This window comes from Thamnophis sirtalis, unplaced genomic scaffold (genome assembly GCF_051295495.1).
Source record: "Thamnophis sirtalis isolate CommonGarterSnake01/CBP01778 unplaced genomic scaffold, rThaSir2_p1.2 scaffold_1, whole genome shotgun sequence".
NCBI classification, from domain to species: domain Eukaryota; kingdom Metazoa; phylum Chordata; class Lepidosauria; order Squamata; family Natricidae; genus Thamnophis; species Thamnophis sirtalis.
Window position 1 is genome coordinate 89682 of NW_028261381.1, and position 15829 is coordinate 105510.

The window sequence follows — 15829 nt, forward strand, 5'->3', positions numbered from 1 at the left end:
TAACACCTATCCTCCGCGAGCTGCGCTGGCTACCTGTTGATCTCCGGGTGCGCTTCAAGGTGCTACTTGTCACCCATAAAGCCCTCCATGGTAGTGGGTCTGCGTACTTGAGAGACCGCCTTCTGCCAATCACCTCCCTGCGACCAATTAGATCTCATAGACTAGGCCTCCTCCGAGTTCCATCTGCCAGTCAGTGCCGACTGGCAACTACACGGAGGAGAGCCTTTTCAGTAGTAGCTCCGACCCTTTGGAACGATCTCCCCGTGGAGATTCGTACCCTCACCACCGTCCAGGCCTTCCGCACAGCCCTTAAGACCTGGCTAGCCCGTCAGGCCTGGGGACAAAGATAATTGCCCCCACCCGAATGATGAATGAAGCTTGCTTATTATTTTATTCTATGTTTTGTATGTGTTATTGTTTGTATACCCCTTCCCTTGATTCATGTAAGCCGCCCTGAGTCCCCTCAGGGAAAAGGGCGGCCTATAAGTGTTAATAAAACCCAAAACCCAATTATACTGTAAATAGAGAGAAAACTGCTTTCTCCTCCCAAGATAGGAGGTGGTGGTGGTGGTGGTTTTATCTAAAAGGACAAGACAACCCTACTATCTCAGTGAGATTTCTTGAATACCCAAATAAATGTCTGGCCTGGAAAAGGGGCTAAAGGGGTTCCAGGAATCTAGAAGAAAGGGATTTGAACCAGGATCTCTAGGGTTTTTCCACACTTTCAATTTTACAATTTCTTCCCTTGAATTAATGGGGATAAAGGCTCTTACCCTATCGTATTAACATTTTCAGATGAAACCTCCATCACAGCAATCTTTAGGAATTGCAAATGTCTAAAAATAGTTTGTGTGCAATCAAGTCAGCATTGGCTCAAGTTTCATTGGCAAGATTTTCAGAAATGCGAATTTCCCCTCGTTGCTTCCTAGAACTGAGAAAGAGTGACTGGCCTGAGATCAGCTAGGTGGCTTCCTGTCTCAGGGTTCCAAACAGCATCCAAAATAAATGAAGAATCCGAGGCGCAAGAGGTTCCTCAAAATTCCAACTTCTTAAAAGAGTCATATTGGCACAACTTCCAGGTTTTCCCACCCAGTTGAAAGCTCAAGACCCTGCCTCCAACGCCCACGTGTCTATCCCATGGTCCGGTCCTTCATTGCCATGAAGAAAGATTCCTCCCATCCTCACCCGTCCAGGTTTCAGGGGCTTTTGGAGAAAGAATGTTCTTATGGCTACACATCACCCAACTCTGTATAATCCTCCTTCCCGTTTCCCCACAGTAGCAATAGCAGTAGACTTATATACCGCTTCATAGGCCTTCCAGGCCTCTCTAAGCGGTTTACAGAGAGTCAGCATATTGCCCCCAATAATCCGGGTCCTCATTTTACCCACCTCGGAAGGATGGAAGGCTGAGTCAACCCTGAGCCGGTGAGATTTGAACCGCTGACCTGCTGATCTAGCAGTAGCCTGCAGTGCTGCATTTTAACCACTGCGCCACCTTGGCTCTCAGTAGAAAGTGTGGCAGGCCTGAAATCCAAAAGGCAAAAGATAGCTTCCAGGCCTGACATCCTGTCTAAGGTGGGACTAGAACTCATAACTTCAGAAATCTAGTCTGATATCTTAGCCATTACATCGCACTGGCTATCATCGAAACATACTATATGGGTTTATAATTATAAAGTTAATGTGATAATAAGAGCCCGGACCTTCAAGCTAATTCAGTTTAGATATTGCTGCAATCTTGTGACACTTTTTTCCTTTGGTAGGGAGAAGCAAGACTCGCGGCAAAGCGTGCGGCACGAGCTGAAGCACGGGAAATTAGGATGAAAGAACTTGAGAAGCACCAGAAGGAGGTATGTGAGGGCTTCTTAATTGTCTGCATTATCTTGACTTCTGAAGTACAACAATTTCTTCACAATTGGGATAAAATAGACAATTTTTGTAAGAGTCATACTTGGTGCCCATTACAAGAATGTTATGAAATTATCTCTTTTTCAAAAAATACCAGCATGCATGTTTAGAAATAAAATGCATCTCGTTCTTCCTACTTGAGGACAGTCTATTAAGGAATGCAACTGAAATGAAAACTTGTTGATTATGTGCACGAAATCTGACAATCTTTATTGTCATTTTTTTTCAGTGAACACACTGGCACACATTAGAAATGAAATTCTGATGCTCACTCTCAAAAGGAAACATATATCCATACACAGATATACAAACACATAAACATAAAAGTTCTCCTTGACTTTCCCCTCATATTTTGTTCATTCATATGTTAATATTTGAGTGTTAGCAGTATTCCTTCTCTATTGCAATTTTATGCCAAAACCAAAAGTCTCCCAACTGCTCACTGGTTTGCCTCTTCAGCTCCTGCTTTGGTGTCATGGAAGCCTTACGTATCCAGAGATCCATCCAGTGTCTCTCTTGGCAGAGTAATTAATCTCTGCATGAAGCGTTGGATATTGAGATAATCAAGTGTCAGCTGATGCTTCATTTTAACACACTAGTTATAAAATGATTTATCATGGAAGAGCACGCCCATAGATTGGAGTAGCCAATTCATAAGTTTCATAGATAAACGACCTCATCCAGATTTAAAGATGGAATAAATCTGGAATTAGAGCACTTCCTCAACCAAAGCTTCTATATTTTGCTTGGATTGACCCTAAGCTTGTTGTTTCGCATCCTGACTCTTAACATCTTTAAACACTGGAAAAGAATAACAATTATTTTACATAACAGTATAGAACTTCAAAATGTTAATTTTACTTAAACATATTTTGTCTGGTCTATTGCTATTTAAAGTTAATGTGAGTTGAGACAATGAAAATGAACTTGTGTGAAAGTTGTCTCTTAACAATTGCGTAGATGGTGTCTTTTTTTCCTGTAGAGTCGAGGGAGGGGTTACACTTGGATATAGTCACAGCCTGACTGGTCCATAGACTGAGGGAATTTTCTTAAATATTCCACCATTCCCTATTGGCTCCCAGTTTCCTCTCAGTCTTTTGGTCCAAGCACTGCTTTGGCTCCTAGGTAGGAAATTACTAAAATTTGTTTACATTCATTGGAATAACTTTAATTATAATTGACTATTCTAAAACTTCCAAATTATCTAAATTTGATAGCTGCTGCCCTCAGGGACAGTTGTTTCTGTCCTGTTGCGAGGTAAGAGGAGTCCATACAAAGCTGATTAAGGAGATGATTAGAGGACTGATGCCACAAATGGCAGAAGATATGATACTGTTTTGTTATTGGAAAGATACTGTTTGATAGATGGAAGAGTATGTTAAAACTAGCTAAACCTAGTGAAATTTAGTGATAATAGATATAGTTAAATAAATAATTGATAATGATAATAATGTATACAATGTGTAGTGTTATGATAAGTAATAACTGGATATGAATATTGAATGGCACCCATGAAAGGAAGAGAAACCCTTTTGGATTATATATAAAGGTTAATAATAATAATAATAATAATAACAACAACAACAACAACAACAACAACAACAACTCCGCCGTTGCCGGTCCCAAGCCCGGATGAGAAAGGAGGAAGGTTGGGATCAGGTTGGCATCTGGTCCCGTAAACCCCCCCCCCGCCAACCCATACAATATGGTGAAAAAAACGAATAAGAATTCCATACCGCATCGGTCGTCGCGCGGGTTAACAAGGGCCGCGGCGGATGTTGGGGTCCCTGGACATCCGTCGACAAGTGGGCTACAAGTGGACCAGCCAACAAAACGACAAAAATATAGTGCAGATGAAAACCGTGCCATAATGGCCTGTTACTACAACTCAGAGCCAGAAAAAAGAGGATATTTAAAGCGAATGTATGAATTATGGAAACAACAATATCCAGATTCAAATGTTACTGAACAACGACTAGCAGATCAAAGGCGATTTATTATACGGAATAAAGTGTTTAGTGAAGTTGAACATGAGGAAATTCAGGCAAATTGCAAAACCCAAAAAACAATATCACAAGCGGAAATAACTGATATTCAAGACACAACTAAAGACACTATAGTAGAACTCCCAGAAGAAGCTCTCGGGGAGGAAATAACATCACCACCACTAGAACCAGTTATCATTGAACCAACTGATGAACTAACTCAAAAACAAAAAGAATTGAAGGATAAGATCATGGAACATTTTCTGCTTAATGAGGAAAGGCAACGTTTACCATCACTAAAAACTGTGCCTAAGAAAATTTTGGCCCCTATCATGAAAATGGTTAATGCAGTGTTTTCAACAATTGAACCGGGATCCATCTTGGAAACAAACCAGTTAATGTACAGCGCAGCTGTAATAGTCACTAATGAACTAGGCATTAAAATTAAAGTACCTAGTCACACAACAGAAAAAGCACCAAAGCCAAAGTGGAAAATCCGTTTAGAACAAAAAATCAAAAAATTAAGGGCAGATGCTAGTAACTTAAAGAACATGCATGAGCAACGACTTAAAAACAACAAAATCATAGATCGGCTAATCAGAAGATATAGATTGGATACAAGAAACATCAATGAAGCTGTAGAGATTGTAAAACAGCAAATAACAGCAACAGCTAGAAAAATTGAAAGATATGAGGCACAAATCATCCAATTTAAACAAAATCAGCAATTTCGATCAGACCAACGGCGTTTTTATCAAAGTCTTAATGTGAATGGTGACACCAAAAGTGAAAAACCAGAAAAGCAGGCCACAGTTGAATTCTGGAAAGAATTGTGGGAAAATGCAAAGGACTACAACAAGGAAGCAAAGTGGATACATGACTTTGAGAAAAGCATTGGCAACAAACAAATGCAAGTATTAGAAATAACAACTGAGATGATCAAAAATCGAGTTAAAAAGGTAAAGAATTGGACATCACCTGGAAAGGACCAATTACATGGTTTCTGGCTCAAATATCTGACCAGTTTACATGCAATATTGGCCAGGCAACTGAATGAAATTTTACAAAAGGGCCAAATTGATGAATGGTTGACAACTGGAAAAACATACTTGATTCAGAAAGATCCAACTAAAGGAACAACACCTGAAAACTATAGACCAATAACATGCTTGCCAACAACCTTCAAATTACTCACAGGCATTATTGCAGATAACATGATGGATTATTTGGAAACAAACAACATCTTGCCAGTAGAGCAAAAAGGCAACAAAAGAAGGAGCAGGGGCACAAAAGATCAGCTTCTAATTGATAAAATGATATTAGAAAATTGTAAGAACAGAAAAACGAACTTGAATATGGTCTGGATTGATTACAAAAAGGCATTTGACTCACTGCCACATAGTTGGATCATAAAATGCTTAGAAACAACTGGCATTAGCAAAAATATTACATCCTTTACTGAAAAGGCAATGAAACAATGGAGAACTGAGTTGGCAGTAGGGAATGAGAGCTACGGAATGGTTAATATCAAGCGAGGAATTTTCCAGGGTGATTCACTTTCACCTCTTCTCTTCATCATCGCAATGATCCCACTATCAGTAATCTTAAAAAAAATGAAATTAGGCTACCAAACAGCCAAAAAAGCTGAAAAAATTTCGCATTTACTATATATGGATGATTTGAAACTCTATGGAAAGTCAGAAATAGAAATCCAATCATTGACAAATACAGTCCGAGTATTCAGCACCAATATTTCAATGCAGTTTGGCATGGAAAAATGCGCCACTGTATCCATAAAAAGGGGCAAAATCACTGCATCTGAGGGAGTTGAAATGCCCAATGGCCAACTAATTAAATGCAAAGAAAATGAAGCCTACAAATACTTAGGCATTCTGCAGTTGGATAACATCAAGCATGGAGAAGTAAAAACTATTGTCAGACGAGAGTACACCAACAGAGTTAGGAAAATTTTGAAATCTAAATTGAATGGTGGAAATACAATCAAAGCCATAAATACCTGGGCAATACCAGTTATAAGATACACAGCTGGCATAGTTAACTGGACACAAGCTGATTTGGACCTTTTGGACCGAAAAACCAGGAAGCTAATGACAATGCACTACAGTTTACATCCACGTGGTGATACTGATAGACTATATCTGCCCCGAAAATCAGGTGGCAGAGGATTATTACAAGTGAAGCAAACAGTTGAAGAAGAAAAACATGCACTGGCTGATTATTTAAAAGAAAGCCAAGAACATCTATTAATCGAAGTAAAGAACAAAAATCTACTGAAGGCCCAACAGACAAAACAAGAATACAGAAAAGATGTGATAAAATCAAGAATGGAGAGTTGGCAGAACAAAGCACTGCATGGTCAATTTCTGGAAAAAATAAAAGATAAAGTGGACAGTGAACAAACTTGGTTATGGTTAAAAACAGGTACATTAAAGAAAGAAACAGAGTCACTAATCCTGGCTGCGCAAGAACAAGCTATCCGCACAAATGCCATTAAGGCCAAAATCGAAAAATCCTCTGATGATGCCAAATGCAGACTTTGCAAAGAAGCTGACGAAACTGTTGATCACATACTCAGCTGCTGTAAAAAAATCGCGCAGACTGATTATAAATTGCGGCACAATTCAGTAGCACAAATGATCCATTGGAATTTGTGCAAAAATTATAATATTAAAACAGCAACAAACTGGTGGGAACATCAGCCTGAAAAAGTCACAGAAAATCAGATGGTCAAGATCTTGTGGGATTTCCGTATACAAACCGACAAAATACTGGCGCATAATACACCAGACATCACACTGGTTGAGAAAAATAAGGTCACAATCATAGACATTGCAATACCAGGTGATAGCAGGGTCGCCGAGAAGGAACATGAAAAAATCGCAAGATACCAGGACTTAAAAATCGAAATTCAACGACTATGGCACAAACCAGCAGTGGTAATTCCAGTGGTAATTGGCACACTGGGTGCTATTCCAAAAGCACTGGAATTACATTTAAAACAGTTAAAAATTGACAAAATCACCATCAGTCAAATGCAAAAAGCCGCACTGCTTGGATCTGCACGCATATTACGAAAATACGTTACGACGTCCTAGGCCCCTGGGTGGGGCCCGACTAGTAACCAATGCCAAATCCGGCGAAACAACTGGCCGCTGTGATACAATTGTATAATAATAATAATAATTCCAAAAGCACTGGAATTACATTTAAAACAGTTAAAAATTGACAAAATCACCATCAGTCAAATGCAAAAAGCCGCACTGCTTGGATCTGCACGCATATTACGAAAATACGTTACGACGTCCTAGGCCCCTGGATGGGGCCCGACTAGTAACCAATGCCAAATCCGGCGAAACAACTGGCCGCTCTGATACAATTGTATAATAATAATAAGTTAGATTTAGTTAAGTCTTGATTACTAGGGGGTAAAATGATATGATGCAGGATATAGTCAAATAAAGGAAGGATAATGATAATAACAATAACGTATGGGTACAATATAAGGAAGTGAGATGTAAATTGTAAACAGTGATTTGGAAAGAAGGATAGAAAACCTTGTTATTAAATATTATGGATGTTTACCTAGAATAGGATAGCAATAGCAATAGCAATAGCAGTAGACTTATATACCGCTTCATAGGCCTTTCAGGCCTCTCTAAGCGGTTTACAGAGAGTCAGCATATTGCCCCCAACAATCTGGGTCCTCATTTTACCCACCTCGGAAGGATGGAAGGCTGAGTCAACCCTGAGCCGGTGAGATTTGAACCGCTGACCTGCTGATCTAGCAGTAGCCTGCAGTGCTGCATTTAACCACTGTGCCACCTTGGCTCTATATAAGGATATAAGGATTTAGTGTCATTGGAGGATTTTAGAAATAGTAAATGAAATGCCAGTATGTGGTTATGTATTAAATCTTAAATGTATTATGTATTAAATCTTAAATGTATTATGTATTAAATCTTGGTATATTTTATGATGAAGGACGTTTAAACAACTATAGTCAAATGAACATGGAGGTATGATGACGGTAACATGTATAAATATCTGAGTTAAAATACTTGAGTTAATATGAATTATGCTTGATGACTGTGGAAGAGATGCACGAAAGTCTTCTGTAACCAACTGATACACTTTCCACAGTATGTAAAAAAGGAAGATTTTATGTGTTGTGTTTGTTTTGAAAATTAAAAATAAAAGAAAACTTTAATAAAAAAAAGAAAAGAAATACACGCTGGTTGCCAAGTGCCTTACTTGTGGTCAAGTGATGGTTGGAATACTATGACTGCCATAAAAGTAAGGATTGGCTGCCCGTCACTTGAATGACCAGTGCATTCGAATTTTAAATGGTCACTAACTAAAAGGTTGTAAGTCAAGAATTATGATTCTTTGAACATATCTTCAAATGAAGCAGTTCATGGACTTGCCACCTTATTGTCAAATTAAGTTTTCTTTTTTCTTATTCGCTCTAGGTTGAAGAAAGGCCTGAAAAAGACTTTGAGAAGGTAAGCAATATGTGTTAAGATTGAGTGTATATTAACATGTACTATTTTATATTAATAATTCTCAGTATCCTGATAACACCAATTCAACCGAATGATCCCCTGTGCTAAAAGCCTATCTTTCTTTTTGACCTAAAATGGAATAAATCATTTTTCTGAATCAGACTGCCAATGGAAAAGTACAAATAGCAATATACTCATTCGTAATTGTCCTCTACAAGGAAAGAAGCAAAGCTGTGGAACCCCTGAAATAAATTCCTTGCTTCATCAAATAGTTGGTCTGATAATTCCAAGCTGGGTATGTTCCATGTTGCATTACAACTCTTTGGCAACAATTCAGAACAGAACCAAATGCGAAATGTTTTGAATGTTCCATCGTAGGGAATAATAGAAATTTGAAAAAAAGCGTAATTGTCTCAGTCAACTTAGTCCCAGTGGCAGCTGCCTGTGATATATGCTTAAATGACTTCAGCTCCTCCTCAAGCCGAGTCCCAGCCAGTAGCATCAAAGATGAAAATAGTTGTTGGTCTTTTACTCTTGTTCCCCCCAAGCCCCCCCTCCCCCCAAAAAAGGCTTAATCATAAAGCAGATTAGTCAGAGGGCTCAAACCTTGCACAATACATGAAGCAACGTTCCTCAAAAGAGCATAATTTCAATTTGGATTAAAAACGAAGGGAATAGGATGAAATATAGTTCTTAGAAAACAGCATTTAATGCTTGAACCAGGCATTTTGGAAATATTTCTGAACCCTCTGCACATTCCTACTCTAAATAACTATTGGGTGTTTTGTTTGTTTTGTGTTTTGTTTTGGCTTCTTCCTAATAGAGGAAATTGTCATGAGGTGACACTAGGAAGGTTTAATGAGTAAGGAAGCCAGTGGCTGTGAGCTGGCTTATTATAATGTCTAAACATGCCATCTAATATTTAGAAACGTGATTTAGTGAATTTGTTAATAATACCATTGATGTTCTGCTGTGGTATTTTTGTTAGCTTTGTGTTACAATTTATAACATAGTCAGTTTTGCTTGAGTCAACAATGACAATGTTTTAATGTCCTTTCCCATTTATTTGTTTGAAAGAGTAAGCCTGACAATACATTTTGACACACACATTGGATAAGAATATTTCATTTGTTGCTGGCTGAAGCACATATATATATGTTTAGCATGCCCTTAAAGTAAAAGAAGTAGTAACTGAAGGTACAGAGCCACTAGAAGAGTAGAATATCTTATACATGGAATGGTTTACAACAGGGGCCGCAATCTTTCGGACCTCAAGGACCACTAAATTCATAATTTTAAATCCTGCGGGCCACTAATATCTGCCTAGTGACTGGCTGGGTGGGCATGGCAAGGTGCTCATGTGACTGGGTGGGTGTGACCAACTTGATGTCACTCACACCGGGGGGGCGCCTTGCCAGCCTTGTCACTCCTTGCCTGCCCACCCGGGCTCCTTAGGGCCCCAAGAGGCAGCCGTTGTTGGAGCTAAGCAGCCACCGTGAGAAAGAGTTGGCAAAACAGCTCAGTTCAGATTGGATCTGACCAAGAAGGAGGCTCAGCAGAAGCACCTCGCTGAGGACTAGGAGCGTAGGCTTTCCAAGCAGAGGGAAGAACTGCAGGAGTGCAAGGCCAGGTGCTGGTCCCTGGAGGCTCAGTGGGCTGAGATGGTCAGCCAGTTCCAGGCCATAATTCAGTCCCACTGGAACGAGGCCCTCCGGCTCTTTGCCACCAGTGGTGCTTCCATCCAGACTTCGCCCAAAGCCCCACGCCAGAAGGCTGAAGGAGACCCCAAGTCAGAATTTCTGCCCCATTCCGACCCGTACAAAAGGACCCCAAAGGGGGGAAACTCTGCAGCAACAGAAATGTCCATTGGACGCATCTGGCCCAGCGGCTGCAGTTTGAGGACCCCTGATTTACTGCAATATAAACATTGCAAATAGTTTTGTCTCACGGACCCCCCAGTGGTCCACGGACCACCAGTTGGTGACCATTGGTTTACAATGTAGTTTTCAACAACTCAAAAGGAATGTTACAGGTAGTCCTCAAGAAATGTCAGACCACTTAGTGACTGTTCAAAGTTATGACCGATACCCCCAAAGTACATACAACTGTGTTTCAAAATTATGACAGCTGCAGTGCCTCCATAGTCATTTATAACAAACAATGGGGATGATATATGCCCCTCCTCCCCCCCCCCCCATCCTGCCCCAATGGGACTTTGCAGCACTTGGGCTCTTGGAAGCAGCTGCCATTTTCAGTGCCCCCCAACGGTGTCTTTTGGAAATTGGCTGAAGGTTTACGAGCTTTCTGCTCCTCTCCACTTGTTCTTGGGAGGGCTGCAAATGTCTCCGGATTCTTGCTAGGCTTTAGGAAGCCAGTCCCGGCATACAAAGGGGCATTGCTGTTCCCTGATGGTGCATCATCCACGGTATTCGCCCGGGTCAATTTCTACTTTGTCAGCCAAAGGACAAAGATAGAAAGAGAATGTCGGATAGGTCTGAATACATGGCTTAAATACATTTTGGAGTAATAGTCCACCTCCCTTACATGTTGTGTTATACAATCTTTTGGCTACTCAGCAAACAATTTCCAGATAAAAAATCACCTTGCGGAATTCACCTCATCCTCTTTCACCATAAGAGGACATAATAGGACCAAGACAATCAATCCCATTATGACAGTTTCCTGGAACTGAGACTGGCTGATTCCAGTAATGCCAGGCTGACCTGGCCTGGAATTTCTCAATCAACTTTATAGTCTTGTTTTCCCCCTTAGTGAATCTTTTACATAAGATCTTATTTTAATGTGTTACAAAGGTGCTGCTTGAGTGATGGAAAGTGTGAATATGGAGTCACTCAGGTTCTTTTCTTTTACAAGAATAAGCCCATTTCTCACACACTTACGCACAGATACGTAGTTAGAACCTTAGTTTTAAGTGTGAAAACCAAGCTTTTAAAGTGTGACCATGTTGTACCAACACAAGCTAAGACTTATATCTGAGTTAAAGTGCCCAGAATCTCAAAGCAGTGATTTCAAGAACAAAGAATCACAGGTTGAACAGTTTATCTGTAACAGAAAAGAAGCTTTTAAAAGCGAGGGCAAGGCGGGGGGAAAAGTTATGGTGCTTCTGCCCTCCAGAGTAACTGAATTGCTTTTATAATTGATTTTTGAGAGCAAGTTCTTTTTATTTTCTCAGGATTTTGGGGATTTTTAAAGCATTTTTATAACTCTTGCTGGTATTTCTATTTTGTATTGTCTTATTTATTATATTTGTATTGCCATTATTATACCTTCTACTGGTTTTTGCAGTTGTGCTCTTTAAAAATGTTGCTTTAATACTGTGCAAACAGAGCAGGATACTAAGGAGTAAATCATTTGTGTAATTGGTTTTATTTGTATGGTGCCCAGTCATTTCAAGTGAGATTGGATACGGAGATAGGTAGGTAGGCAGGCAAGCAGGGAGTGTGTGTGTGTGTGTGTGAGAGAGAGAGAGAGAGAGGAAGGGAGGGAGGGAGAGAGAGGGAGAGGGAGAGAGAGGGGGGGGGTGTCTGGGAACTTCAAGCCAGGCACCCTCTGCCAGCCCTGCCCCTCCCACCCCTGCTGGCAGCTCTGGGCTGGACAGTGGTTCAGCTTCCCCGGTTGGGCACCATCCCTGACCCCCTCCCACCTGCTCTTCCTCCTGCGGCTGCTGGCAGAGAGGAAGGTGAGCCAGGGCTGCAGCCACTCAGCCCCCTCCTCCAGCCTACATCTGGCCCCCCTTCCCAGACTCAATGGCGGGATCAGCTGGTTTGTCGAACTGCAGAAAAAGTTAGTTAGCGGTTCAGGTGAACTGGTGCGAATCGGCTGAATCCCGCCACTGCCCTTCCCTAGATCCTCCTATCCTGCTCGCTATTCTTTATGGCATGCTGCTATCAAAGCAAAACGGGATTGAAGTGGCTCGATGGGGGGAGATCTGTTTGTTGACTCCTTCTGGGAACTATTTAGGACTTTCCTTTAAGTCCCAGCTGGGTCATTCAGGCAGTCAACAAGCAGCAGAACAGTTTTTCAAGGACCCAGCACATCTCTCATTTGTTGCTCATGTGCTGTAGCTGGCTAAAGTTTGGCAGGTGGTTTTTTCTCTGCAGGAAAGCTATGGAAAACTAGGGAAATGGTCCTTTTTGTCCCAGAAAGGCAGGGCACCTTCATAGGAGGGCAGATTTAGGAAAGGCGCGCATGCACAGCTTTCCTTCCCCAATGTTTCTTGCTGGCAAGTCAGTTGTGCAGTGGGTCAGCACGCAAGGCACGCAAGGGAGGGGGAATAGAACATGGGGTATCTTGGGGTGAGGGAGTCCCAAGACAGATGGATGCCTGTGCCTGAACTAGGCTCCCCAGGATCTCCCCCACCCCTGAACTTAATGACCTGTACATTTGTTTAACTAATACGCTGGGGAGAGCAGGGATGACTGGTGTTTACACGAGGCAAATCCATTTAACATTCTTCTGACTCTGAAGGCTTCATTATGGTCATAACTGAAGGACTACCTGTAAAAATGTATAATAAAACTGTCTCGTAAACATCACTTATATAATGTGAGCGTGTGTGTGTGTGTGTGTGTGTGTAATTGCAGGGAATCCAAACTGCATCAAGCTTGTCAGCAGCTCCCTTGGCCTCCCTAGGTGGAACCTTCTCTGGCCGAGGCAGTGGGGATACCTCCATCTCAACTGATACGGAAGCCTCTGTTAGAGAAATTAAGGTAAGACCTTTGTTAACGGCGAAAGGCTTTGTCTTGTTTCCCAGTGCAGGGTCTTATCACAGTTTGGGGTCTGAGCTTCCACCCATTGCTTCTTGTCTGCCCTCTGATGTTTTGGAGAATAAGTTGACCACCCTCTATTGTGAGCCGCCCGGAGTCCTTCGGGAGTGGGCGGCATACAAGACAAATAAATAAATACAAGACAAATAAATACAAATAGTCCCTGTGATAGTCCCTCAAGTACAGGAAAACAGCTATCAGGTCACCCTTAATCCTTCTGTTTGATAGCTAGACTTACCTAGTTCCCTTAACTGTTCATCATAACCTTTAGCCTCCAGAGCCCTTATTGCATTTGTTGCTCTTCTCCGCACACTTTCTATGGTCTCAAGATCTTTGTTGTATTGTGGAGACCAGAACTGACTGCAGTATTCAAAGTGTGGACTCGCTAGTGCAGTATAAGGTGGCACTATCATTATACTTAAACGGTCGTCCATCAGGACACCTTGATCCTTCCCACAGATACTCTTGGTTGAGCCAGATGCCGTCAATTCTACATCTATATATTTGATTTTTCTGCCTAAGTGCAGGACATTATTTTTCTCATTACTGAACTGCATTTTGTTGGATAGAGCCCAATGCCTAAGTCTGTCAGGATGCCTTCTGAATCTTGAGTCTACTTTCTAGCAATTATTTCCAGCTTGATGTCACTTGCAAATTTGATGAGTTTCCTTTCTGTCCCTTCATCTAGATTATTTATTAAGATGCTGAAGAGCACTGGGACTAGGCAGAACCTTGTGGTATCTCAGTGCATGCTTCCCGCCATGTAGACGTTTCACTGAAGTCTACCTGCTGGATGCAGTTGGTCAACGTTGAATCCATCCAGTGGTGGTACTTTCTGTCCCACGTTGTTCTACCTGATCTAGAGGTAGACTGTTGTCTACTTTGTCAAAGCCTTACCAAAGCCCATGTACGCTCTGTCCTCAGCATTTCCCTGATCTATTAATTTAGTCATTTTATTAAAAAAAAGCAATAAGATTTGTCTTGCATGATCTATTTTAACAAACCCATGCTGGCTTCTAGTAATTGCCTCATTCATTTCTAGGTCCTCATGAATCCACCACTTGATTTTCTTTTCCAGTGTTTTCCCAGATATTGATGTCCACTGATTGGCTTATAGTTTCTTGGAGATTGGAACCACATTACCCTTTTTTTCCAGTCTTCTCATACTTCCCCTGTGCTTTGAAATAACTACATTCATTGGTTCTGAAACGACATGTGCCAATTCCCTGGGATGTAAACCGTTGGGTCCAAGTGATTTGTAGTTATACAGGGTGAACACAGGGATTGTCTTGCCAGATTCTTGCCTATTTTACATTCCTATTTCCCTTTGTGTGCCTTTTGATAGGTTGGGCTGTTGCTTCCTTTTGCATCAAGACAGATACAGAAAAGGAATTAAGCAGTTCTGCTGTCTCCCTGCTACCTGTCATCTTCTTGCCACCTGCTGCTCCCATTAGGGGACCTATTGTTTCCTTGACTTTCTTCTTGTTTCTTACATATCAAAATAACTTTTGGGGCAAGTTATTTTGGCATTAGTTGCCAATCTTAGCTAATTCTAGGCAGTTTTCCTGACTCCATATTTGTAGATTTAAGCTGTTTGCTGATGGTCTTTTTTGTCCCTCAGTGTTGACATAATATGAAGGCAAATACATACATACATACATACATACATACATACATACATACATACATACATACATACAGTGACATGCAGTCAGGTGAGGCAGCCTCGCCGCTCTCATCATGAAAAGAAAAGAAAATGTAAAAGGGAAAAGTTCAGAGGATTTAGGTTTTTTCCTTTAAAAAAAAACAATGCATTTGTAAATATATAAGACAATGTCAAGAATGCTTCACTAAGTTCAATCACTCAATTAAATTATGTTGCATTTTAAATGTCTAATATGCTAACATATCCTTGACATTCAGTTGGTATGATTAGTTTGTGAGTATACAAATGCTGCTTTAGTTTAGCTTAGTTAATTAAGTGTGAAATCTTTCAGAAAAGTTTTAAGTGGAAGCCATTACCTTGTGACATACCCTATTCTGATACTTCCATAACAAACTAGAACAAATAGCATACTTTGCAAGAAAGTTTGTCCGTCTTGCCTGTGATACATCACCTATTAGATTTAGGCCTGATAAATAAATTGAAAATATTCCTTTGAATTTTTCTTTATCTTTAGGACTCTTCTGATGAAGTTGAAGAAAAATATAAGAAAGCTATGGTTTCAAATGCTCAATTAGATAATGAGAAAACAAATTTTATGTACCAAGTAGAAACCCTACAGGATGCATTATTGGAACTAGAGGAGCAGCTTGCAGAATCTAAGAGGCAATTTGAAGAAAAAAACAAAGTAAGTAGTAATAAATCTTCAATAGTGTCTTTATCAGCTGTATGGTTGAAGAAAACACCCTATGAAAGATCTAGATTTTAGGCAAAAATTGTTAAAATACTCTTTTCCTAAATGAATATTATTTTGATGGTAATATTGATGGAACTGTTGACTAAATATAAAGGTGAGATTCCTTTCCATTCCCTTATCCCCAGGGTATGCTTCTCCAGGTAAATCCTATGAGTATGGCCTCACTATGCAAAAGATTATGTCTAGGCCATGATAGAGAACATATA

The 15829-nt window shown here is 40.6% G+C and overlaps 1 protein-coding gene across 3 annotated transcripts in view; it reads left to right on the forward strand.

Annotated features, from left to right (window-relative positions):
• Window positions 1-15829, forward strand: part of LRRFIP1 (LRR binding FLII interacting protein 1) — an 80413-nt gene that overhangs the window by 21488 nt on the left and 43096 nt on the right. For all 3 annotated transcript variants that reach the window (XM_087706150.1, XM_087706133.1, XM_087706142.1), the window contains exons 2-5: window positions 1764-1850; window positions 8384-8416; window positions 13021-13146; window positions 15384-15554. In XM_087706150.1, the coding sequence (XP_087562276.1) occupies window positions 1764-1850; window positions 8384-8416; window positions 13021-13146; window positions 15384-15554 (417 nt within the window). The remainder of the gene's footprint in view (window positions 1-1763; window positions 1851-8383; window positions 8417-13020; window positions 13147-15383; window positions 15555-15829) is intronic.